This window comes from Oncorhynchus keta, chromosome 22 (genome assembly GCF_023373465.1).
Source record: "Oncorhynchus keta strain PuntledgeMale-10-30-2019 chromosome 22, Oket_V2, whole genome shotgun sequence".
NCBI lineage: Eukaryota > Metazoa > Chordata > Actinopteri > Salmoniformes > Salmonidae > Oncorhynchus > Oncorhynchus keta.
Window position 1 is genome coordinate 36,468,950 of NC_068442.1, and position 26,383 is coordinate 36,495,332.

At 41.6% G+C, this 26,383-nt stretch overlaps 3 protein-coding genes and 1 long non-coding RNA gene across 8 annotated transcripts; 2 read left to right on the plus strand and 2 right to left on the minus strand.

The window, feature by feature from the left end:
• Positions 1 to 6,770: 6,770 nt before the first annotated feature.
• Positions 6,771 to 10,723, minus strand: LOC118401403 (uncharacterized). Its single transcript, XR_004829256.2, has 3 exons — positions 10,359 to 10,723; positions 7,447 to 9,198; positions 6,771 to 7,313 (listed from the first exon to the last, which is right to left on the minus strand). It is a non-coding gene; the product is annotated as an uncharacterized LOC118401403 (long non-coding RNA).
• Positions 10,724 to 10,904: 181 nt separating this feature from the next.
• larp6b (La ribonucleoprotein 6, translational regulator b) lies at positions 10,905 to 13,178 on the plus strand. 4 transcript variants are annotated; one of them, XM_035798873.2, is made up of 4 exons: positions 10,905 to 11,039; positions 11,180 to 11,304; positions 11,552 to 11,768; positions 11,869 to 13,178. In XM_035798873.2, the coding sequence occupies exons 1-4, from the start codon at positions 10,995 to 10,997 to the stop codon at positions 12,979 to 12,981; spliced, it is 1,500 nt and encodes a 499-aa protein (XP_035654766.1). In that variant the 5' UTR covers positions 10,905 to 10,994; the 3' UTR covers positions 12,982 to 13,178. The 4 variants fall into 4 exon arrangements, with proteins under 4 accessions (XP_035654766.1, XP_035654769.1, XP_035654768.1 ...); XM_035798875.2 differs by having other exon boundaries at positions 10,942 to 11,039; positions 11,208 to 11,304; XM_035798874.2 differs by lacking the exon at positions 10,905 to 11,039 and adding an exon at positions 11,099 to 11,132 and having other exon boundaries at positions 11,208 to 11,304.
• Positions 13,179 to 13,522: 344 nt separating this feature from the next.
• Positions 13,523 to 16,080, minus strand: LOC118401401 (vimentin-type intermediate filament-associated coiled-coil protein-like). Of its 2 annotated transcripts, none has more exons than XM_035798878.2 (3): positions 15,686 to 16,080; positions 15,399 to 15,570; positions 13,523 to 15,281 (listed from the first exon to the last, which is right to left on the minus strand). In XM_035798878.2, exons 1-3 carry the CDS (start codon positions 15,705 to 15,707, stop codon positions 14,927 to 14,929), a joined length of 549 nt encoding a protein of 182 aa, XP_035654771.1. In that variant the 5' UTR covers positions 15,708 to 16,080; the 3' UTR covers positions 13,523 to 14,926. The 2 variants fall into 2 exon arrangements, with proteins under 2 accessions (XP_035654771.1, XP_035654770.1); XM_035798877.2 differs by having other exon boundaries at positions 15,399 to 15,613; positions 15,713 to 16,079.
• A 145-nt stretch (positions 16,081 to 16,225) lies between these two features.
• On the plus strand, positions 16,226 to 18,530 carry LOC118401402 (NADH dehydrogenase [ubiquinone] 1 alpha subcomplex subunit 11-like). The gene is made up of 4 exons (XM_035798879.2): positions 16,226 to 16,391; positions 16,839 to 16,931; positions 17,844 to 17,966; positions 18,341 to 18,530. Exons 1-4 carry the CDS (start codon positions 16,313 to 16,315, stop codon positions 18,451 to 18,453), a joined length of 408 nt encoding a protein of 135 aa, XP_035654772.1. The 5' UTR covers positions 16,226 to 16,312; the 3' UTR covers positions 18,454 to 18,530.
• The last annotated feature ends 7,853 nt before the right edge of the window (positions 18,531 to 26,383 follow it).

Here is a 26,383-nt window from a genome sequence, read left to right on the forward strand (position 1 = left end):
TTTACATTTTCAGACAAAATATAAGCAATGTTGACTTATCTTATCAATGTTGTTATCAATTATCCTTTATTTCATGAACATGTAAACACATGAACAAACTTTGGACTCAAACACATGGAGTTTTTACAAAGTAGGCTACTCCTGAGTGGGGCGAGTGCGCACTGAGGAACCGCGTCTGTAAAAAAAAATTGAAAAAAGAAGTGAAAACCGAACCCTTACGCTAATTATTGGTAGTTGTTTGGCAAACATAGATGAGTCTCTTCTTTCAGACGGTCTATAAAATCAAAACATCTGGGCTGTATGCAATTTGAAATTATGATCTGAAAAAAAGTTACATTTTCGTTAAGAAAACTAAAACAGAAGATGCTCCATGTAGACCGAAATAACTCGCTGATCTTCAAACTTTTCAGTCACAATCGATAAGTCACCCATCAGAGTATTCTCAATTTAATATATTTATTATTATTATTGAAAATAGTTTTGATATTGTTTAGGTGTACTTTTGATGGACAAGCATCTTGTTGGATGAAGGGGCAAGGAGGAAAAAACATACTGCCAAAAACTGCTTATAACAAATTCTGCCTTAATTTTGCTGGACACCAGGAAAAGAAGCTGCTGTCTTGGGGATCCATAATAAATACAAATGATTGTGTTTTGTGATTTAGAAATTGTAACAATGTCAGTGTGTTTTAAAGAAAAGTCAAGGATGGGGACAATGGCACTGTGTACAACATGTGTGTGTTCTTCAGTAGTCTTGGGGGCTTCTTCCAAAGTTACTCTTAGTTTCAACACAAGGACATGTGCGCCAGTTGAAGAAAGTAAGACAGGGTAAAACATAACATTGTGAATGTAGTTGTTGAATGTGTTGTCAACATAATTGGGTCAGGGGGCGCTAGAGAGCGTGCTATGGAGTTGACGTGCTTTGCTAGAGCTCCGCTCCATTTTGAAACAAATTAGTATTTATCTTAACCTCTCACGACCTATATCTTCAAACAAATATGACAAAGGGAAAAGGCATCAAAAAAGGGAGTGCTAAACAAGACAACTTGAATGAGATAGACAGCGAACCAATTTCAACGTCGCCAACCCACGAGGAGTTAGCTGAGAGGCTAGCTTCCAAGAGTCCCCCACAGAGCCTATGCAAAGTGACATACTGGCTGCCATAAACTCACTAAGCAAGAAGGTGGACACAAGGTTGGCTGATATCTCAAAGAGTATTGGGACTTTGGCCGAAACTGTGAAGGCAACTCAGAGAAGGGTGCATGAGGTTGAGCAAATGACATTCGATCACGAGGCCAGGCTACAGGACATAGAGAAACAGTGCGCAACGTTCAAAAATGACAACAACACCCTGAAAGCCCGACTGGAAATGCTCGAGTCGCATTCAAGACGCCAGAACATCCGAATATGTGGCATCCAGGAGGACACTGAGAAAGGGAAACCCACTGAGTTTGTCTCGGAGCTGATACCGGCCCTGCTGGGGAGTGAACACTTCAAAACGGCCATCCTGATCGACCGCGCACACAGATCTCAGGCAACGAAGCCGGCCAAGGGCGGGCCACCAAGGCCACTCATTGTACGGCTGCACTATCCCCAGACCAGGGATCTCATCCTCAAGCTGGCTAGTCAAAAGTTCCCCCTTAATTTCAACGGAGCCAGGGTGTCTTTCTACCCAGATCTTACCTTGGAGGTGAGGAACCAACGGAAAGAGTATGATGAGGTACGCAACAAATGCAGGGCGGCCAACATTCGATATGGATTCCTCTTCCCAGCCCGGTTTAAGGTGACAGTCGAGGGATCAACACGCACGTTTGACAACCCAAAAGAGGCCGATCTGTTCTTGACAAGCAAGCTCCCTGGCTGAGGATACAGAACGGCTGTGTCAGCCGGCTAAATGACCAAATACAGGCCAGGAATGGGTTTGGATTTCCGGACTATGGCTTTTCGATTAGAAGATCAGAAATTGGGACTTATGATTGGTGAGATGTTGTGGCTAATATAGCATTGTTTGGCACATCATGTTTTAGCGCCACTCACCCCCTAACGTGAGAGTTAAGTGTTATTTCATATTAGCGTATATGCGGAGCATCTATAGACGACGAGTTAGTTCAAGCTGTATGTCTAGACACCCTAAGGTTTGTGTGTTAGCCAAGGAGTGCTTCGTTTGGGGAAGTCACTCAGTAAAGGGACGGGAGGGGGGATGGGGTATGTGTTTTATGTTCACGTCTATTATTAGTACAGGTAGCATGACAAGCTCCCGCACGGCGGGACGATTTTCTTCTGAGTTTTGTATGACAGCAACAATTTGCTCTAAAATAATAAATGCCACAGTGACAGAGCACAGAGTAGACCAGGTGGAATAAAGATAGTCAGCTGGAACTGTAACGGCTTGGGGCATGTGGTGAAACGAGCTAAGGTTTTCTCTCATCTTAAATCACTGGGTGCTGACATAGTGTTTCTTCAGGAAACTCATATTAAACGCTCCGCTCAGGCCAAGCTACGAGTCGGCTGGATCGGTCAGATATACCAGTCTAACTTTGATGCAAAAGCGAGAGGGGTAGCAATCCTGATAAGGAAAAACATTCCGTTTGTTTACTCATCCTCGTTTTCAGATCCTAATGGTCGGTATATTATTGTGGCTGGTACACTGAATTCGAAACCAGTAACCTTGGTCAATTTATATGGACCCAACTTCGATGATCCATTATTTTTTCAAAGGGTATTTAAGGACATACCAAATATCTTGGATACAAGTGTTATTGTTGGAGGGGACTTTAACTGTACATTAGATCCTCTTTTGGATAAACAGCTATCAAGGTCACTTCAACAATCAAATGCCAGTGTCTGTCTAAATATATTGATGACAAACCTTAACATTGTCGATATTTGGAGACTGACGCACCCAACAGACAGGGATTACTCTTTCTTTTCATCAGTTCATAAGTCATATTCCAGAATTGACTATTTTCTGTTGGACTCCAAACTAATTTCAGCAGCTGAGTCGGTTACCTATCACCCTATTCTAATTACGGACCACTCTCCTCTGTCCATGGTGCTGAAACTCGACAATATGTCGACAGGTCGGCAACCGTGGCGCTTAGACGCATACCTTCTGAAAGATGAGGCTTTTTGTCAGTATTTGAAGGAGCAGATTGCCTTTTTCCTCTGAACTAACGACACGGGGGATGTTGACGACTCCACCCTTTGGGAATCTAAAGGCTGTGATTACAGGGTACAGTATTTATTATACATCAGAGAGGAAGAAACGCGCCAATGCTAGGCTAAGAGAAATTGAAAGAGAGTTAGGGGAACAGGAGAACATTTTTAGGACAAATTCCTCGTATACAGTCCTTGAAGATCAAAGTTAAAATATGAATACAATACCATCCTTTCAAAACGGGTGGGCTATTTACTTGCTAGAACGCAACAAAGTTATTTTGAACTGGGTGACAAACCACATAAATTAATAAATTATTAGCAAGACAGCTAAGGCATGTACAGGCATCTAGAGCTATTCACAAAATAAAAGACAAGAGGTGTAAAATAGTAACAGATCCGCAGGATATTAATAAATGCTTTGTGCAGTTTTACTCAGAGCTATACCAATCAAAATGCGATGCTACTGATCCACAAACTATGGAACGCTTTCTTGCTGAATGTGAACTTCCTAAACTAGACAGGGGGGCAGCTTCTGCACTCGATGCAGGGATAACTTTGGAGGAAATTAACACAGCGATAGCACAATTTCCAAACAGCAAGGCCCCTGGGCCCGATGGATATGTAATAGAATTCTATAAGAAGTACTGCGCCAGTCTAGCTCCACTTATGTTGCGAATGTTTAAACAATCCAAAGAAAATGCCAAACTCCCGCAAACACTGTATGAGGCTACAATAGCACTGATCTTGAAAAAAGTGTCGTTACTCCCCATAGAAAACAAGGTGTTGACAAAGATATTGGCAAACCGATTGTAAACATATTTCTGACATCATACACCCTGACCAGACAGGTTTTATCCCGGGCCGACATATACACTACAATTTGAGACGTCTTTTCAACGTAATGTATCACGATCATAAGGTTGAGGCAGTGGTAATAGCTCTTGATGCAGAGAAGGCATTTGACCGGATTGAGTGGAAATATATGATGTCGGTTCTGGAGCACTTCGGGTTCGGAAAGGAATTTATTAATTGGATAAGAATTATTTATGCACACCCAATGGCGTCCGTGGTAACCAATCAAGAAATGTTGCAGTCATTCCGCTTGTTCAAGGGGTGCCGACAGGGGTGCCCTATTTCGCCTGCTCTCTTCGCTATAGCCATGGAACCCCTTGCTACTCGCATTCGGGCATGTGCCGATATAGCTTCTTATTATTCAAACATTGGTAGACAAAACAAAGGGGTGTATTCAAGTGAAGTAAAATAAATATAATTTTAAAATATTAATCATTATTGTGTGGCCATGTTCTGTTATAATCTCCACCCGGCACAGCCAGAAGAGGACTGGCCACCCCACATATGCTCTCTCTAATTCTCTCTTTCTTTCTCTCTCTCGGAGGACCTGAGCCCAAGGACCGTGCCCCAGGACGACCTGACATGATGACTCCTTGCTGTCCCCAGTCCACCTGACTGTGCTGCTGCTCCAGTTTCAACTGTTCTGCCTTATTATTATTCGACCATGCTGGTCATTTATGAACATTTGAACATCTTGGCCATGTTCTGTTATAATCTCCACCCGGCACAGCCAGAAGAGGACTGGCCACCCCACATAGCCTGGTTCCTCTCTAGGTTTCTTCCTAGGTTTTGGCCTTTCTAGGGAGTTTTTCCTAGCCACCGTGCTTCTACACTTGCATTGCTTGCTGTTTGGGGTTTTAGGCTGGGTTTCTGTACAGCACTTTGAGATATCAGCTGATGTACGAAGGGCTATATAAATAAATTTGATTTGATTTGTTAAAATAAAGGACACACAGCACAAAATTCCCTATATGCAGACGATGTTCTTTTGTTTTTGTCCAAACCTAAAACTTCTATTCCACCCTCACTTAACTTGATAAACACATTTGGCTCCTTCTCTGGCTACAAGATAAACTGGCAAAAAAGTGAGTTGATGCCAATATCACGGCCTGTGGATCTACCCCGTTTAGAACAGTGATGGACAAGTTCACAAGCCTTCGCATTGTAGTGACAAGAGACCTTGATCAGCTATTGAAAGCGAATTGGGACAAGAAAATATCAGCTTAAACAAAATATAGATTTTTGGAAAACTCTGCCTATCTCCTTGGTTGGTCGTATAAACGCTATTAAAATGCTTGTCCTACACAGGTTTCTTTAACTCTTCCAATGTCTACCCAATTTCATACCACAAAGCTATTTTAAGAAACTGGATTCAATAGTAACTCCATTTTTATGGGATAACAAGGCAGCCAGAATTTCAAAGAAGCATTTATGCAAGTACAAAATAGAGGGGGGCTTTGGCCTTCCTCACTTTAAACTGTATTATTGGGCTGCTAATCTGAACATTGTGTCTTTCTGGAGGGAAAGCTTACCTGCGATGAGACAGAAGGATATGCCTGCATGGCTTTTGATTGAGCAGGCCTCCTGTCAACGTTCCTCACTCCCTGCACTTGTTAATAGCCCATCATATGTGAAGAAATCCACTTATGACTCTAACCCAGTCATTTGTCATACACTTAGGAACTGGAAACAGATGAGGTATTTTCTTAACATACCCACTGTATACATTGACAGCCCGATTTACCTGAATCATGCTTTCCACCCCGCATTGGACGATGTGGTGTTTTCACAGTGGAGGGAGAAGGGGCTCACAACAATTGGTAATCTATACATAGATGGTCAGTTAGCTTCATTTAAACAATTACAGGGAAAGTTCAACATGCCAACACATTTTTTCAGATACCTCCAAATCAGGAATTTCTTAGGACACATATCCCACAGTATGGCATGAAGCCAAATAGTCCTACATTAGATAGCTTGATCCTTGTCAAACCCCATTCAAAAGGTTCGGTCTCTAGACTGTATGATGTGCTACAGGCCCACATAGAGGTATCCACAGACACCATTAAAAGTGCTTGGGAACAAGAACTTGGGTCAGAAATCTCAGATGAGGACTGGGTAGAAGCTCTCAGGAATATAAACCACAGTTCAGTGAATGCCAGACACAACCTTGTACAGTTTAAGGTGATACACAGGTTACATTACTCAAAAGTAAAACTGCATAAAATATTCCCGGACACCTCACCACTGTGTGAGAGGTGCAAGCAGGATGAGGGGATGTTGACCCACTTATTCTGGACATGTCCTAAATTACATGTTTACTGGGCTCTCATTTTTGATTATTTATCTAGAGCCTTTGATAGAGTTCTAGCCCCAGACCCATTGACCACTCTGTTTGGTACAGTTGATGGGAATAACCACAAAGGGAAAGCTGTCTCTCTTTGTACTCTATTAGCCAAAAGGCTCATATTGCAATTTTGGAAACTGGAGACTGTACCTACCTTTGAAATGTGGTTACGGGATTTAGGGAATGTAATACATATGGAAAAGATTCGATACAATACCTCCAATAGAACTCTAATGTTTTACAAAATATGGCAGCCGATACTGGATAAATGGTCTAGTCCCGCTTCATAACTGGGTTGACGATCTGCTGCTACTCTGTGCTGTACTCCACTCAACATTTATTTTTGGCTTAACTACACTGCTTGTAATGACTATATGCTGTCTTCATATACCACCTAATAGGATTTTGTTTTATTTTGTGTATGTGTGAGTTTAAGTTTAGTTTTGTCCTCTAAATTGGCCATCCCATTCAACAGTACAATGAATGTCATTGTTAGTATTGCTGTCTTTTTTATTAGATTTTTTATTGTAAAATAATAAACATATTATAAAAACTTAAAAATGTTTAAAAAAACATAATTGGGTCAGGTAGCCTGGTGGAACAAGACAGATACATTTATACTGCTCCCCTCTAACGCAACTAGCATCCTCCCTGGTAACGTTTGACAATTCATCTACTAATGCTACATGATTGAATTGAGAAAGTTCATTGTGTGAGAAAAGGTCTCACTTACATTTAAATGATGTCCATCACCCACACTTTGGAATCCAGGACCTGGGTGAATTCCTCTGGCATCTCAAGGTATGATGTGTAGGTGTTGGGGGATCTCCAAAACACATCTCCGTGTGTGTGATTTGGGCTTCTCACAAAGTCACTCTTGGGCTCAACAAAGTAGACGTGAATGGCTGTAGACACAAGTACATCTGCACCTGTATAAAGACAAGGACATCTGCACCTGTATAAGAAAGTAAGACAGAACAGAGAAACAGTAAATTACATTTGCATTTAACGTCCATAGAAGCAATATCAAACAAAATACACGCTAGCTGGTGAGCTACTTAATTATCATTGTTCAACATTGAAATTACCTGTGCAAAATCTGAGACATTTCTTAGGCAGTTGGTTGAGCAGTTATGGATGTACTTGTTTAAAAAGTCCATGATCGTTTGTTCCCTCTTGAGTAAGGTATCATGTTTAACAGCTGCAGCAACTCTTGAATGTTGGTGTGAGGCTCCCGAGAACCTAGTCAAAACCCCCAAGATGCTTTTTCAACCTTTTCAGTACGCTGTTCCAGGACTCAGGATATGATTTCTTTGTGGGTGACTTCAAGTAGCATCTTCTGCCAGTTCATCTCATTGATCAGAATCTTGACATCATGTGCTCCCAGCAACTGACGAGCAATCTTGGATTGACTGTTTGATGATGAGCTTTTCCTCACTTGGTATAGACTCCAAAAATGTTGCCAAGAAGTTTTCAGATTTGATCTGTTCTCCAAGACAGTGTTGCAAAAATGGCTTGGCCAACGCTAAAGGGAAGTAGCCTACCATGTTGTATCCAAGGATCATCACTTTTGCAACAGTTTCCCACGAGTCCTTCATGTCATGGGAATTTTCATGGTTCCACTTGTTCACTTCCTCATGAATGTTTCCCAGTATTCACTTAAGGCGTCCCTCAGCACTCCAACATGGGCCTCACCTTTCTCTGTGGTGCCATTGGGTAGAATAATTTCTCTCTCTAAAATGGTGTCTTCTTCAGAAACACCTACATCTTGAATGGCAGCATTCAGGTCTTGGAACACATTTCCTCTACGAATTCTGATTCTGGGTATCCTTTGCGGGGTGGGGGTAGGCCTCGGCGTTGAAAATAACATAGCATCAATTGGAAGTGCATCATCACGCAAAGCACTCATCAGCTAGAAAAGGATATCCCACTTGAATTTCTTTGTCCATTGATATTGATACACCCAGTATTTTGTCACTCAAACCTGATATTTCAACCATTGGTTGTGAGGGGGTATCAAGAGCCTCCTGTCTGTTATAGCAGATGCAAATGTTTTTGTTCTTCCTGGCCAGGTGAGTGGAGGGAGTGGTAAGCTTGAAGACCGATGGGATTGTCCTCTGTGTCAATTTCCTCTGATTCCAGGCTTTCTTTGCGGTGGATGGTAATGTCCCCTGTGCTGATTTCCTCCAATTCCAGGCTTTCGTCGTCAGATGAGAAAACATTGGCGATTCTGTTGTACTTGGTTCTGTTATTCTTCTCTGTAGAGATAGAGGCAGCTGCCTTGAGACTTTCATCTGCCGCATCGTTTCTTTTGTTGCTGGAAAGATATAGTCTAAAAATGTTTAAAACTTTTCTGAGTTCGTATTGTTCGACCAATGTAGTAGATGGGTCTAGGTCTTCCTCAGTAAAGTCTCGCATGGTGAATTCAAAACCATTAACATGCCCTAGTTAGCTTTTTCTATTTGGAAAGAAAAAAGTGCCGTACCGACCTCCAACAGCTCTGCTATTGTAACCATCTTTGCTGCCTTTAATTGTCTTGTCTCACCACCTTTCTTTATCTGTGACTTGGCAGAATGAGTTGACACCAAGTTGTTCCAGCCATACAATTTGGAAAGTACATTCTGTTTTCTAATTGTTGGCGTTTCCAAAGTTTTGCTGACTTCTCATTACTTTTCTTTCAGTGTTTAAAATGTTCTATATCCCTCTCTGCAGCATTGGATACACTTGATCCCTGGAGAGCGGCCCCTTCTCTTTTGCAGTACTGATTTAAGATCACCAAACCTGGGCACGTATTGTGAGAGTTGGGCATCCATCATGCCCTCGACAGCACTGCAGTCAATCTGAAAACAAAGGAGGAAAATAGTTACAGCTTTGAGCAAGTAACTTTATTTGATGGATGGTTATAGTGGATGGATGAATACATTAAGATGTAATAGATAGAGAGCTCAATTAAAGCAAGAATCCATAACTGAAGTAATAAAAAGGCTGAGGAATGGGCCTGGAGAAATGTAACCACTCAAATTCATACACAGAGCTATGGATGCAAGGACTGACCATCCATGATATCAAAATTAAAACAAACTTATATGTTGGGTTCTGATAGGATGTGAAAGTTGAACTAAGCTCATGAGGCATTTATAAGTTATATTCTTGAAGAATCAATATATTTCTCATTAATCTATAAGTCCAAAAATGAATGTCACAAACACAGCAATGTGTGAGACAAACTGTGCCCCAACTATCCCACTGCCGACAAAACGGGAGAATGATATATATCTGGCTAGGCAGCAGCACTGGCCTTTCAGCACCACTGAGTTGATCTGCTATACCAGGGTTTCCAGAACTCGGTCCTGGGCCCCCCTGAGTGCACATTTTGTTTTTTGCCCTAGCACTTCACAGCTGATTCAAATAATCAAAGCAGGATGAGTTTAATATCTTCATCAGCTGTCTAGTGCTACGGCAAAAAAAAAAAAAACGTGCACCCAGGACCGAGTTTGAGAAACCTGCCTTATACTTGTCCAATGAGCGGAGTCACTGCGCACGCAAAGCGCTGTCCATTCAGCATTACTGAATGTCGGCTGCTGGCTCAACTCCCCATGGCTAGAACTTCTTGTAGCCTACTTCCGCCATTGTTTGTCATGCATGTGTGGTCGGTGTGGTGCATACATTGGATTTATCGAATGTATGCGTCAAACTGTATATGTAGACGGCTTGACAGAAATGGTAGCAGAAGGTAAATGTTGAACTGTTGTTGCACACATATCCAGATGATGGCTGTCGGTGTGTTCGAAACGTCACCTTCTGCTACCATTTCTGTCAAGCCGCATACATTTGATAAATCCAATTGATGCACCGCATCAAACGCAATGATGTAAGGCAAACGCTGCGTTTCATTGGAATTGAATGTAATGTAATTGTGGTGTACCAAAATGCAAAACACTGTCGGTGTGATCGAAGCGTTTCTGCCAGCTAGCTACATAAGCAATTATAAATCGTTTACCTGTTCTAATTGATCTCAGACTATGGTTCCATCAGCAGCATAATTTCTGACAAAGGGGTCCAGACACAATGAATGGAAAAACACGCATATTCCGAGGATTATTAAAATTGAGTGGATTAAAAACCTGAGTGAATTAATACAAAATATGAGGGAACTGATTAAAAAATATAATTGCAATTGATTTTTTTTTAAATCAAGGGGAATGGATAAAAAACAACAACAACAACAACCAAGGAACGGGTTAGTATGGCAGTTTTTGCTCTCTCCACAATGATGCCTAAGGGGCTCCATACCAATTAGATCCGTTTTGAAAAAGAACTGATGTGATTGGTCAAAAGACCAAATAGCGGAAAAAATATCAAAATTGGGCTGCCTGTCTAAACAGTCACACAGATAAAGTACGGTGAACAACATTTATATGAATATTCGATTTAGGCCTGAATGTGTGGCCTTCAAAAACAAGGGAAAACTGCTCACACAACGGTATAATCAATGGTAGTGTAGAATACCAAATGTAAACACCTGATTTTCCTTGATTGCATACATCAAACATGTCATTATCCAATGGTCAAGTTCTCTCAATTGTGACGTAAGGGACACCAGAAATTAGAATTTCTAAAAATATTCCATGTCAACATGTGCGGTGGAGACCGGGGAAACGTCGGGCAAAGAGGATATCAGGTAGGCTAATTTAAAGTGAATACTTTTGCTTTGTAACTTCAGGTAATGGTTACAATATAAAGTAAACTACAAACATGCTCAACACACATACAGGTAGGCTACAAATCATCTGAGTTTATCGATATAAAAATTCGTTTCAGTCTCACAACATGTCTTCACCAACTGCAGACGTCTTCCGATGTGGCTTGCAAATGTATCAGCTGTCCCCAGATTCAAAGCGGCTTGGGTCATACACAGAGGATAGAACATATGATAGTTTGGATGGGTAAGAGCCCATGTTACAGATGATTACTGTATTATCTGATAATCAATTTAAATGTGTCATGTTTTAAAATGAATTGTTCAGACTTACAGGGACCAGATTGGTCATTACAAAAACATGATCAGAAATATAGGCTGTAATGTTCTTGTTCGAGTGGAGCATGTGCATTCACCTCAATTGAGGTGTATTCAATGTCAAAAAACACAAAATGTTTATCAACTTTTGAATGTTGATATCAATGGTTCTGCAGAAGTTCCACCGAGTTGACTGATGTGTTTGAAGAAGAGGATTGTATTCAGGATGAAGGCTGGAGTACCCCTGTTGCAGACCTGAAACAGAAAATTGCAACTCGGCTAGAAAACTATCTTACCAATGAGAGCCTGTCTGAAGATGCCTTTTTACTGAAACATGTTCAGAGGAACAAGAAGGGCTACGTCAGTGTGAAGTTACTAACTTCATTCAAAAAGGTAGGATTTATAGGTTGCTTTGGCCTGCACTGACATGTCTTTTGATAACCTTTTTTTGATAACCTTTGAAAATTACTAACCTAAACATTCTGTGTCGTAGATCAGGGAGCTCACACGTGACTGGCGAACCACTCTGGCTGCGGCTCGCACCACGCAGCAGCTGGAAGTCAACGAGGAGGGAACCAAGGTGCGACGGAGGGACCCAGTGCCCGACTGGCTACTGTGTGTCCCCACCAGCAAGCTGCTGCTGGCCTGGAACCTCCTGGGAGGAGAGGACAACGATGAGGAGAGCGTAGCCCCGGGGGTGGAGCAGCAGAGCTTGATGGAGACAGCCATGAGACTATTTGGCTGCTACGGCACCATCACGTCCCTCCGCATCCTGCGCCCAGGAAAGGAGATCCCTGCCGAGCTCAAGAGGTATGCAAAGAAACACATGGAGCTGGGGCGTAAGGTGTGTGCCGTGGTGGAGTATGAGTACCTGGAGGGGGCACGGCGGGCCTATGAGGCCCTGCAGGCTGAGGAGCAGCTACAGGGGAACAGGGCTGTACACGTGGTACTCCTAGGCAGCAGGGGCACCAGGAAGCCAAGGGGCAGCCAGGACCGCACAGAGGAAGAGTCTGAGGACGGCATCGAGAGTGTGTGCTCGAGGAAGCCCAACCGCAAGGGCAGACGCTACCTGGGCTACTCCTTGGAGGACTCTGCCCTCTACAGCTCATCTGAGTCTGACTTCGCCCCTGCCTCGCCCAGGCCCAACCGCAGGGTCACACGACCTCAGGCTCTGTACGGCAGCCCCCTGGCCATCCCCCGGGTGTCCTCCTTCCGCTCAGACCCCTACAAGAACCCAGTTTGTAGCCCTGTGGGGAGCCCCCTCCTGCCCCGCAAGCTGTTCCCCAGTGGCCACACTCCGTCCCCGCTGGCCGCTCCAGAGATCAGCAGCAGCCCTGTATCCAGTGGCAATGGAAGCTTTGGTAGCAGGAGTAAGTGCTCCGGGGACTATTCCCAGGAAAGTTTGGGCTTTGTGGGGAGCCCCTGGGTCCAGCGTCGGAAGACTGCCGCCCAGACATTTTTTCCTGACAAAGGTGGGCCCCTCTCGCCTGGCCTGCCCAAGAGGCCACTGGGCGTGGTGGATGTGCTGCGCCAGCCGCTTGGCCCTGATGGCACTAAAGGCTTCTACAACTGCATTGGCAGGGGGAAACTGGTAGTGCAGCAATGATAAAGCCTGGCCAAAATTACCTCTGCCCAAAGCAAGGAATGATTTGATCTTAATGTAACCACCATATAGTGTTCACAATTACTTTTGATTGTCTCAATGTTTATCTAAATTAAATTTGTGGGGGGGGTCGCGTTGGTCAAACTTATGAAAATGTTATTTTGTATTGATTAATAAAGATTACGATGTACTTTCAACAATTCTTATGTTATTTCCCTTTATGCCCAGTATGGACTAAAATTATTCTGACTATGCAATGATATCTCAGTACATTACTATTCTGGGGTGAAACATGGTTTCATTCCTGCCTAACTGCTAAAGACACATGCATATACGGTTATCTGAACTTCCCTAGCATAACTTCTAATGTATGCGTCTCCACCAGGATAATGTTCTCAATGAGTCAAGTCCCACGGGGGCAATGGCCACCATAGTCTGTCAAGCACCATTCCCTGTGCCTGCATGTCTTCTAGTGGGGTATGTTCTACAAAGGTAGCATTGTTTTTTTGTTCTCTCACACTGCCAAGTTATTTTTCCAAGTAAATGGTGTATGAATAATTTATTCATGTAACAGACTGCCCTGTTAAAGCATTTCCTCATTGAACAGATACCTATTCTCATTTCTTCATTGACTATGACCGTAACATGAACAGAGTGAGCACACATTTTACAGTTCAGAGGCAATATGCAACTGTCCCCATGCTAAAGGTACAGTGATCACAAACGGAACAGTTTAAGCAGCACAATCATGCAGTTGTACTGAAAGAAAAAGCAGAAACTTTTAGCCACCTGATGATTTAAGCCAACACTATATTGCTTCTACAATGATTAAGCAAAACCATCCAATATAAAGAGTACAAGGCATGGCTGTGATGTCAAACTACATTTGTAGATTTAATACAAAGTTCAATCAGGAAGGCTGATCTGAATGCTTGTTTAAACAATTCACTTTGTATTCTATGCCTGTAGAATAGAAAAACTGCATAGCATCTTGTTTCATCTCTTCCCATTAGCCAAGTGCGGAATGCCATTCACCCATTTACCTTAGCCTATAAGCGTGGCACAATAATGCACATTCCTCACGCTTGCCATTTAACCTATGGGCTCACGCTTACCACCTTTCTCTCAACCAATGGGTCTAAATCGTGGGATGTATTTGTCAATTTACCCTTGCTCACATACTTGCTGTTTTTCAGCAACAGTTTGACAACCATCCACCTTCCTACCACCACATATAATAACCTTGAAGGCCATCATAGGAACTTTCCTTCCATTATGAAAAAAATAACCACTTTGATTCTGACCCTACTGGAATGTGACATCGATGTAGCAGCTAATGTTGCATAGACTTGCTTCACTGAAGCAAATATTGATGCCAGTACGTGGCTACTGTATGTCTTATATTCACCATTAAATGTGTCATGTTTACAAGGGAGTAACTACAATCCCTGAAAAAACACTTTAAACTGAATTGTCACAAAAAAAAGATTAAAAAGTATACACTACATATACAAAGCATGGGATGGATTGGAACCTAGCCTTGCAGATGTACTTTCTGAACTTTGACCAGCTGAACACTGACCATAGAGGTCCTGTTTACACTATTTCCAAATATTTGATATTACAGTATAAAAATATAGCAGTTAAAACAGTAACAGACGATAACCAGATGTCTATACATTTCACGTCTGGTTAAGACATGGAATCAAGGCAGATTAGTTTCTCTCCATTTGGTTACATCAAAGGCTTCATAACGTGTCAAGCAGTTCCCCCACATTCATGTAAGATGTTAAGTTGTAAGTCATCTGCTTAACATACAGAACTACTTGAACATGAAAAAAATAACATGCATGATGTTTTGAAATTACTCATGCCTCTACTTCAAGTACTATCCTCTTCTAGAACCTTTTCACCTCTAACCTATGTAATGCTTCTCAGGGGCCTTTTACTATACCGTTGTTCCAAACACTATCTCATCCAGCTCCTGGTTATCCATGTCATCCTCACTGAGGGAGAAGTCTTTGTGGTTAGAGATGCGGTTGGGACTGCAGTTTGACTCCCCGTCTGTGAGGGACGTATTGGCAGTGGGTTCACCCATCCCCACAACTGGCCCAAGTCTTTCTGCCTCAGCCATATGGGACAGCATACTGTCCAGTAAAGGCCTGCTCTTGCAGATGTTGTCCAGGAGCTGGCAGCGATGTTGCAACTGTCCTATCATAGCATCCTTCTCCTTGACCATGTTCTGAAACCTCTGGATGGTCTCTTCTGACTTGCACAGCTTCTCGTGGAGGTAGTGAATCTCTCTAGAGAAAATAAATTAGACATGATTGATAACCTTTTACATATTAAATAACAATGGTTGGGGATATTAAACGGGAGCTTTGGTATTGCCCCGAAGAGACAAGACCTCAATCACTTACTTATCCTTGGCCTCGGCGATCTCCTGGGTAGCAGCCCTCAGTTGCTCGTCCTTCCTGATGAGACTCTCTGCTTGCTCCCTCACGGTGTTCTCTGCTGCCTCGAGCCACTGTTCCAGCTCTGCTACCCGCCTGTGCACAGCTACCAGGTGTGCGTTCGCCTCCCGAATTTGGACTGGTGATGGCGAGGACATGTCACATGAGGAATATGGTACGACCTAAAGTCAAGTTACAATAGCACACCGTAGAAGATTGATTAACGATCAAATAAGAGAGCAATGAATGATCACTTGAAATCTCGTGAACAAGCATTTCACCGGAGGGCTGGTGTTTACTCTTCCTGCCATGCCTGCACCCTCTTCAGCGTTTGTTCCTCGTTAAACAACTGAACCAAAAAATATTGTTCCGTGTCCAGAAAAAAAGTATTGATTATGTTATGCTAACCAGCTACCGCTACCGACACGTCATCCTACGAGATTCTAAGCTCCAAAACTCATAAGAAATGCATCAATATATAATTTAATTGATTCATTACGAACAACATGCCTCGAGCTATATACTCGTTCGTTATTTGCACTGTTTTGAAATTTTAAAAAAGCTGGATAACTTGAATGAACTTTGAAACTGATTCTCTTTGTAACCTGTGGATTAAACTCCGCCCCGGAAACAGTCGTGTTGACAGCTTTACATACAATGTAGAAAAGTTGTCAGTGTGTTATGTTGTTTTATATGTAGCTAATAACACATTTAAACAGTAATTGTATTTTTTTTTAAGTAAAAAGAATACTTTTCATAAGATGTTTGTTTAGCTAATACATGTTTATCAATAAAGTTTTCCGAAATTTCAAGTGTCGTCTTCTTTCCCCCCCATCTCGCGATATTTCCTCAATGTCTGTGTCCTTCATGTGAAATCCAAAATGGGTTATTGGGATCTGCAAGAGGGGAAAGATTGTATCGAGAAAACATGGATCACCACTAAATTGGGCACAGCTCTAGGTATCTAAATCTTACACACAGAAATACATTGTTGAAATTAGCTAGCTGGAGGTAAAGAACAGTAAAGTAACACTAGACCCCATAACAGGTTAACGTTAGCTAGCTGCCGAGCTAACTTGCCATAGCATAGTTAACTGTCATTCTAACTAACTAGTGCTAGCTTACTGTACTAGTAAGCAATGTGTTGTTTTCAACAAATGTAACGTCAGCTAACGTTATTCCGTTAGCTAGTTGTTTAGCCAGCAGTTGCTGCCAGGCAGTACAGCTAAGGCAGTAAATTAAACTGGATTTTGAATGATGTTTACCAGTTAGCTAGCAAGCTAATCATAGCTAACATTCTTGTGACTTTGAAAGACAAAATTACTTGTCAAGTAGGTAGCTAGCTAGTTAACCAAATGCACAGTACTCTAACAGCCAATTTTTTAAATGTATTTTTTTTACACACAGGGTTGGTGGGTTCAGCCTATCACATTGTGGCATTCCAGCCTGATTCCGCAATCCAAGCTGTTCAGAGAGCCACAAATGGCACAGTAACCATGGGTATGCATGTCTCTAATCTCATACACTGATAATAATCACCTGGCTTGCTGCCATGAAGGTATCCAATCTTACACTTAAATACCTAGATACACCTAGACCAGTAGCCAACAGGGTTCAGGCTAGAATGTTATCTCAGATCAGTACACTACATTTGTCAAGAAGATTTAGTCCAAGGGCCGTATCCACAAAGCATCTGTTGGACTGCTGATCTAGGGTCTGTCCGTATAATGCAAAACTGATCCTAGATCAGCATTCAGCTTTGTGGATATAGGCCCAGGTCACAATGCTGAAATGTACCTAATAAACACGGAGTCTCTACAGTTGCCTCGTTTGAGTGATGGTGAAAGTGTCTGTTTGATCTTAGTGTTTCAATAGTGATCAGATTTTTTTTGGGGGGGGTGATCAGATGTTTGTCATAAGGATTTGTAAACAAACAGTTAAGGTGGGTTTATGTCAGTATGTGTTAATTTAGGGCTCTATTCAATCATATTCACTTCAGCCAACATCAACATAGCGGTTGTTTTGGCAGTGTCAGAGTGTAATTGTGTTAGAGCTGTCAAATCCACAAGCGACACCTGTCATTATACCTAAAGCGAACATTGCTATTAGCCTTGTTTACACATTAGAACAGTGGAATGTGAGATGTAATTTACACCTCGATTAGGCTGATAGAAATCCTCATTATTTAATGATTTTCAATTTGAGAGTCATTACAATTTATATAGTCTACACTTTCTTGTTCTGAACGGGACAGGTGTGGCTTTGTGAAAATGATCAAGTGCAGCTGCTCACCGATTTGACAGCTCCAACGCAGTTACATCAGTTATGCGGGTGTCAACTATCGCTGGTTAGGACTAATGCATGATCTGATTAAATCCAGGCCTTAACCAATTATCTTTCCTTTCATGACAGCTGCCTTGGGGGCGATCTTTGGAATGACCACTTGTCTAGCTGCACAGGCCCGGGATGCTCCTGATGATCCGGTGAACTATTTCCTCGGAGGCTGTGCATCAGGAGTCTTTCTTGGAGCTCGTAGTGAGTAGTCTATATTAAATAGTATGCTGAAGATTTGGGTTACATGCAGTAGGAACAAATGGGAACAAACGTTTTGAAACGGATAAATAAAATGAGCATTCTTAATGGATAAGTTTGGGTGGAACCTCCTCTGTTTCAAAGCATTTTCTTTCAGGGTTTAATTATAAAAAGAGGTATTTTCCCTTCTGCCCTTGTTAACATCCCACATAGTTACCATCATATTGCTGTCATCTATCAAGCGCTATAAGAACTTTGTAGGACAGTGAACATCTTCTCATTGCCAGATGATGTTTGCTTGAGATACAGAGGGGCACCAGATATTATCCTCTTTCTTTTCCACTAATAACATGTATTTTTTTCTCTATGATACACAGCTCACAGTGCAATGACAGGCACGACGGCATGTATTGGGCTGGGGACACTGGCCATGTTCACTAAGGTGGGCAAGATGGAGGGCTGGAGATTAGCTGGACCACCCAGGATGTAAACAGCCCAAGGGGGAGACTATATATTGACATGTATATTGTATATTAAATATTCCTTGAATAAACTTGTGTAAAAGAGTGTCTATGACAGTCTGTATCCTGCACCTCCCTGCTTTAGCCACATGGTGGAAACATTGGCTATCTTACATTTTACATTACAATTAAGTCATTTAGCAGACGCTCTTATCCAGAGTGACTTACAAATTGGTGCATTCACCTTATGACATCCAGTAGAACAGCCACGTTACAATAGTGCATCTAAACCTTTTAAGGGGGGAGGGGGTGAGAAGGATTACTTATCCTATCCTAGGTATTCCTTAAAGAGGTGGGGTTTCAGGTGTCTCCGGAAGGTGGTGATTGACTCCGCTGTCCTGGCGTCGTGAGGGAGTGTGTTCCACCATTGGGGAGCCAGAGCAGCGAACAGTTTTGACTGGGCTGAGCGGGAACTGTACTTCCTCAGTGGTAGGGAGGCGAGCAGGCCAGAGGTGGATGAACGCAGTGCCCTTGTTTGGGTGTAGGGCCTGATCAGAGCCTGGAGGTACTGAGGTGCCGTTCCCCTCACAGCTCCGTAGGCAAGCACCATGGTCTTGTAGCGGATGCGAGCTTCAACTGGAAGCCAGTGGAGAGAGAGGAGGATCTTCCCAGACAATTTGCACCAATCAACTGCAATTGAAGAGTGTGTGTATGTGTGTGTCAACTTTAACAGTGGTGTAAAGTACTTAAGTAAAAAATACTTTAATGTACTACTTAAGTATTTTAAATATATCTGTACTTAATAATTTATAGTTTTGACAACATTTACTCCACTACATTCCAAAAGAAAATAATGTACTTTTTCTATAAATTTTTCCTGATTAAAGTACTCGTTACATTTTGGGAGATTAATGGTCCAATTCACACACTTATCAAGAGAACATCCCTGGTCAACCCTACATGCTTCGTTAGTCAATGATGTAGGAGTGTTGGAGTGTGTTCCTGGCTATCAGTACATTTAGAAATACAAACAAAATTGGGATGTCTGGTTTGCTTAATATAAGTAATGTGAAATGATTTATACTTTTACTTTTGATACTTGACTAGAACCCCAAAAATTGATCATATTACTCCAGTGCTAGCCTTTACACTGGCTTCCTGTTAAGGCAAGGGCTGATTTCAAGGTTTTACTGCTAACCTACAAAGCATTACATGGGCTTGCTCCTACCTATCTTTCCGATTTGGTCCTGCCGTACATACCTACACATACGCTACGGTCACAAGACGCAAGCCTCCTAACTTTCCCTAGAATTTCTAAACGAACAGCTGGAGGCAGGGCTTTCTCCTATAGAGCTCCATTTTTATGGAATGGTCTGCCTACCCATGTGAGAGACGCAGACCCAGTCTCAATCTTTAAGTCTTTATTGAAGACTCATCTCTTCACTAGGTCCTTGCTGTCTCTGCCTGGCCGGTTCCCCTCTCTCCACTGGGATTCTCTGCCTCTTACCCTATTACAGGGGCTGAGTCACTGGCTTACTGGTGCTCTTCCATGCCGTCCCTAGGAGGGGTGCGTCATTTGAGTGGATCCAACCAGTCCGGAGAAAAACAAAGGAAATCGCACAAACATGAACAGAGGAAAAAATAAGCCCGCACAAAGAGCAGGGAGGCATTACCGTCTTAAATAGCCCAATTAAAACCTAAACACGAAACAGTTGAAACCAATAAGACAAACCAACAGAAAAGGGAAAAGGGATCGGTGTCAGCTTGTAGACCGGTGACAACGACTGCCGAGGGCCGCCGAACAGGAAGAGGAGCCAAGGAAGGTGCCAAGAGGGCTGCTTGAACAGATGCTTTTTTACCGAGCTCCGTACCAAACTTCAGAAAGATTGTGAAAATTAAAAATTGTAAAAAGTTTAGTCATTATTATTTTTATTTGTTCAAGATATAAGACCTTTCCTGTGACTGGAATGATAATTGGATCATTTATTTCAGCATGTCCATGCAAAGTCATGACAAAAAAAGAAAGGAAAAAGTTAGCCGTTCTATTGCTAATCAACAAGAGAGAAACGTGCTTATAGACAACTGCCATAACTACACTTGGCCTATGGATAATATCATGCTTTCGAATGCTGAAGATGACGAATTCCCCTCTTTACCGGTTACTCCGTGCAAACCTCCACCCTCCAAAAAACCCAACATGAACTCTGACATCGTGGCTACCCTCTCCTTACTCATCAACTCCAGGTGTGACCCCATTGAGAAAATGGTAGGCGCGAACACAATGGTTATCGAAGGCTTGAAAAAGACTGTGGAGTTTGCATGTGGTGAAATTAATGATGTGAAAACGAGAGTGGCAAAAGTTGAAAAAAATGTGGAAAGGGTGGAAAAGAATAACAATGTCTACCATAGACGTCTCACTGATCTGGAACAATACACAAGAAAATGGAACCTGAGACTTGCCAGAGGTGGAGAATGAAGATGTGCGAGGAGAGGCTATCCGTATCTGCCAAGAAGTTTTGCCTGCAGAGAAGAACAAAGTTTGTGATACCATCGACGTTGTACATCGCCTCGGCAAGAAGCAACAGCAAAACGATTCAAGACCCAGGGGTATCATCATCCTATTCACTACCAGATTCTACAGGGATGCTGTATTGAAAGCTGCTAGGAAGAACGCCTTCCTTCAGAGCCATGGTATGCGTTTCGCCGAGCATCTCAGCCCGGAAGACATAGAAAGAAGGAACAAGTTGTGGACAACGATCAAGATAGCACGAAGTGAGGGGAAGGCTGCTTACTTCGTCGGAGGACGAGGTTTCATCAATGGTTCAGAAATCCATATTCCTCCCTAAAATCTCACTAGAAGGAACAGGTTGATGGTTTCAGCCATGGTATTCTCATTTTCCTTATGTGGTTTACCTAACAAGCATCAGGTGACTATTTTACAGGAATACTCAGGTATTTCAATTCATTAGTTTGTTCTTGTATGACCAGAAGTCCTATTTTGTTTACAAACTTACGAAGAAGATTGAAAGCTGAATTTATGTTTTATGTATACCGTAACTAAGATACTGTTTTAAATGGCATACAGATCTGCTCTGACTTTACACGGTTATTGTTCTATTTAGTTATTAATACTTATTTCCAAAAAAGGTCTTAGGAACGTTTATATGTAAAACATTTTGTTATTCAATTATTTTATGATAAATAGATAAATAGTAGGTACCCTTTTATTTAAATTATTATTTGTTGTTTTATTTCTCAGAATAGTTCCTGATTACACTAAAGAGGGTTTTTAGTCTCTTACTACAAGAACCCTTGGTTTGGTCTTGAACATAATTTCCAGTTTAGTTGAATTTCAAAGGTTATGGAATAAGCTATTTTCACTTTAAATTGACTTAAATGGTGCAGATCTCGGTTCCTTATCGTTTACGTTCACTGCTCCTACGTCTTTGACTCATCCTACTACAGTTTATACTTTTATATAATCTTTGTTGTTTTGTCTTTGTCTATATTATCTCTTAATGCTAGGGGGTTACGAAACAGTGTGAAGCGCAAGGCTTTATTTTTATTTGCTAAACAATTTCGAACAGATTTTTCTTTGGGGATTTTTTCTGTAAAGCTATTAAGACTCTCTATGCAAATGGTAACAGCTCTATCAAATTGAAATATGGCACCTCACCTAGATTTGAGTTAAAGAGAGGAATTAGGCAAGGTTGTCCTATCTCTCCGTACCTGTTTTTATTAATCACCCAACTTCTTGCAAATTCTTTAAATGATAGTCCTGTACAAGGTATTTCCATAGCTGGTAAAGAAATTATTATAAGCCAGCTGGCTGACGATACTACACTTTTTCTGAAAGACGCTAACCAAATTCCCATATCGATCAATGTGATTACAATCCTTTTCCAAAGCGTCTGGTCTATATCTTAACATTAAGAAATGTGAACTCATGGCTGTCAAAGATTGTGTGACACCTTCATATTATGGTATTCCAGTAAAAGAAGAACTTACATATTTAGGCATAACAATTACAAAGGATCAGAAGTCTAGAGGCTTACTCGATTTTAACCCTCTTATTAAAAAAACCCAGAAGAAACTAAATCAATGGCTACAGAGGGACTTATCTTTAAAATGTAGAGTCCTAATAACCAAGGCTGAAGGTATCTCTAGACTAACATATGGTGCTCTATCTTTATATATTGACCGTAAAATAAGCAAGGAGATAGACCAGATGCTTTTCAACTTTCTTTGATGAACACTTATGAGAATGGTGGACTGAATTTTCTGGATTTTACGACTTTAAATAATACTTTCAAGATCAATTGGATAAAACAATTCCTAAGAAGACCCACTTCTATCTGGAATTTTATTCCTCATCATGTCTTCTCTTCTTTTGGTGGCCTTAACTTCATGTTGTTTTGCAATTATAATATTGACAAAGTTCCAGTGAAACTTTCTGCTTTTCATCGGCAGGTTTTCTTGTCATGGTCCTTAATTTATAAACACAATTTTTCTCCACACAGATATTATATATGGAATAATCGGGATATATTGTATAAAAATACCTCTCTGTTTTTAGAATATTGGTTCATAAATAATATCCTATTGGTGAGCCAACTGGTAAATGCAGAGGGTCTTTGACTCAGTTATAAAGAATTCTTATCACTTTACAAGGTCCCTGTAACACCTAAAGATTTTGCAATTGTTTTAGATGCCATTCCCTCAGGTGTTGCTATGTTATTCAGGAACATGTCAAGACCTGACCCTCAGAGCCTACCTTCTATTGACCCTGTTGACTCATCAGTAGGAAAGATTTGTTTCTCTTTTGGTCCATTCAACAACAGAGCGATACGATCCTTGTTTCAGCAGGATGTTGTATCTATACCTTATGTCATGCCTTATTGGAATGGATTTATTGATAATATCTGTTGGAAAAAAGTTTGGATGTTGCCACACACATAATGACCACCCAGAAACAGTTGTGCATCTTTTTTTGGCATTGTATACATGTAAGAAAACTGTGGCAAGACATCAGTAGGTTTATAATTGAACACATTTATGAGGATTTTACACTATTGTGGAGAGATGTACTGTTTGGATTCTTTACATACAATATAAATAAGCGGAATCATTTTTACGTAATTAATTTCATTATTCTTTTGACCAAATTTCATATACACAAATGTAAATTTACAAACAGAAAACCAAATTTTCGTACCCTACAAAAAGAAATTGAACTGTATTTTAAGACGGTTAAATGCTCTACTAACAAAAAAGCTGTTAGAATTGTAAGTATATGCATGTCCCTTAAGGTCCTTGTGTAATTGTAATGTGATATTGTACCCCCTAGCTCGATTGTCTATTGTTTGTAATCTATGTATGCTTGAGTTCCCTCATGTGCTTTATCTATTGATTTGTTGTTAATAAAAAAAATATATATATAAAATAAATAAATAAATAAAATAAAAAAGGAAGAGGAGCCACCTTCGGTAGGAGTCGTGACATATATATATAGTTGCTAATTATATGAAGAATTTCTTTGTTGCAAAGAGTTGCCTCAGAATACAACTGCAGGTGAAATATTCTGTGTTCTGAAGGAGTTCATAACAGGAAATGGATTATGATGGGACCGTTGTATCTGGATCTGCAGGCCTACTGAAGAAACTGCTGCTCAGCCTATCCATGCAGGGATGTGCAAGTGACAATTTCTAAGCAAATTATAAAATTGCTGATTTCAAGAAAAAGCTGTCTGTTTGGAGAGACTGAGTGGATAGTGACATTTTCAATATGCTCCACCTATTCTCAACTCTGCCTGACGTGGGTGATGTAGACATGGATCACATGCATAAATTGATGGGGTCACATCAAATTCAAGGATTACTTACCCTCACAATCTGATCCACGGCCGGGAAAGTTCACCAGCACTGAAGAGACTCACAGCTTGTTACCGGTTCTTGATGGATAAACTATTGGAGTTGTCCTGTGACCAAGGCCTGCATGCTGATATTAACGAGATCCGCCTGTCCACATTCTGGCTGTTCAGCTCTCTTGCTGCAACAAAATAAAAAAATATTGCAACAGACTGGCTGTTGAAAACGTCTTGATACCTCTGGGGTGTCCTTGGCACAAATACGTTTAAGAAAGACTGGCCTATACTATAGGCCTAGCCTTTATGAAGAGCACGCATGCTTGGAGAAGCACAGGGCAAATGTATATTTCTAAGAATATGCGCTGGTGTATATGTAACATTAGTGCACACCCCGCTAACTAGCTAGCCATTTCACACCCGTTACATATATACAGTACACTGAACAAAAATATAAACACAACATATAACAATTTGAAAGATTTTTACTGAGTTAGAGTTCATACAAGGAAATCAGTAAATTGAAATCATCATCAAATGTATTTATATCACCCTTCTTACATCAGCTGATATATCAAAGTGTTGTACAGAAACCTAGCCTAAAACCCCAAACAGAAAGCAATGCAGGTGTAGAAGCACGGTGGCTTGGAAAAACTTCCTAGAAAGGCCAAAACCTAGGAAGAAACCTGGAGAGAAACCCGGCTATGAGGGGTGGCCAGTCCTCTTCTGGCTGTGCCGGGTAGAGATTATAACAGAACATGGCCAAGATGTTCAAATGTTCATAAATTACCAGCATGGTCAAATAATAGTAATCACAGTGAACAGGTCAGGGTTCCATAGCCGCAGGCAGAACAGTTGAAACTGGAGCAGCAGCACGGCCAGGTGGACTGGGGACAACAAGGAGTCATCATGCCAGGTAGTCCTAAGGCATAGTCCTAGGGCTCAGGTCCTCCGAGGGAGAGAAAGAAAGAGAGAATTAGAGAGAGCATACTTAAATTCACACAAGACACCAAATAAGACAGGAGAAATATTCCAGATATAACAGACCCTAGCCCCCGACACAAACTACTGCAGCATAAATGTTGAAGGCTGAGACAGGAGGGGTCAGGAGACACTGTGGCTCCATCCAATGATACACCCGGACAGGGCCAAACAGGCAGGATATAACCCCACCCACTTTGCCAAAGCACAGCCCCCACACCACTAGAGGGATATCTTCAACCACCAACTTACCATCCTGAGATAAGGCTGAGTATAGCCCACAAAGATCTCCGCCACGGCACAACCCAAGGGGGGGGCGCCAACCCAGACAGGAAGACCACGTCAGTGACTCACCCCACTCAAGTGACGCACCCATTCCAGGGATGGCATGGAAGAGCACCAGTAAGCCAGTGACTCAGCCACTGTAATAGGGTTAGAGGCAGAGAATCCCAGTGGAGAGAGGGGAACTGGCCAGGCAGAGACAGCAAGTGTGGTTCGTTGCTCCAGCGCCTTTCTGTTCACCTTCACACTCCTGGGCCAGACTACACTCAATCATAGGACCTACTGAAGAGATGAGTCTTCAATAAAGACTTAAAGGTTGAGACCGAGTCCGCGTCTCTCATATGGGTAGGCAGATCATTCCATAAAAATGGAGCTCTATAGGAGAAAGCCCTGCCTCCAGCTGTTTGCTTAGAAATTCAAGGGACAATTAGGAGGCCTGCGTCTTGTGACCATAGCGTACGTGTAGGTATGTACGGCAGGACCAAATCGGAAAGATAGGTAGGAGCAAGCCCATGTAATGCTTTTGTAGGTTAGCAGTAAAACCTTGAAATCAGCCCACTGGAGTAATATGATCATTTTTTTGTTCTAGTCAGGATTCTAGCAGCTGTATTTAGCACTAACTGAAGTGTATTTAGTGCTTTATCCGGGTAGCCGGAAAGTAGAGCATTGCAGTAGTCTAACCTAGAAGTAACAAAAGCATGGATTCATTTTTCTGCATCATTTTTGGACAGAAAATTTCAGATTTTTGTAATGTTACGTAAATGAAAAAAATCTGTCCTTGAAACAGTCTTGATATGTTCGTCAAAAGAGAGATCAGGGTCCAGAGTAACACC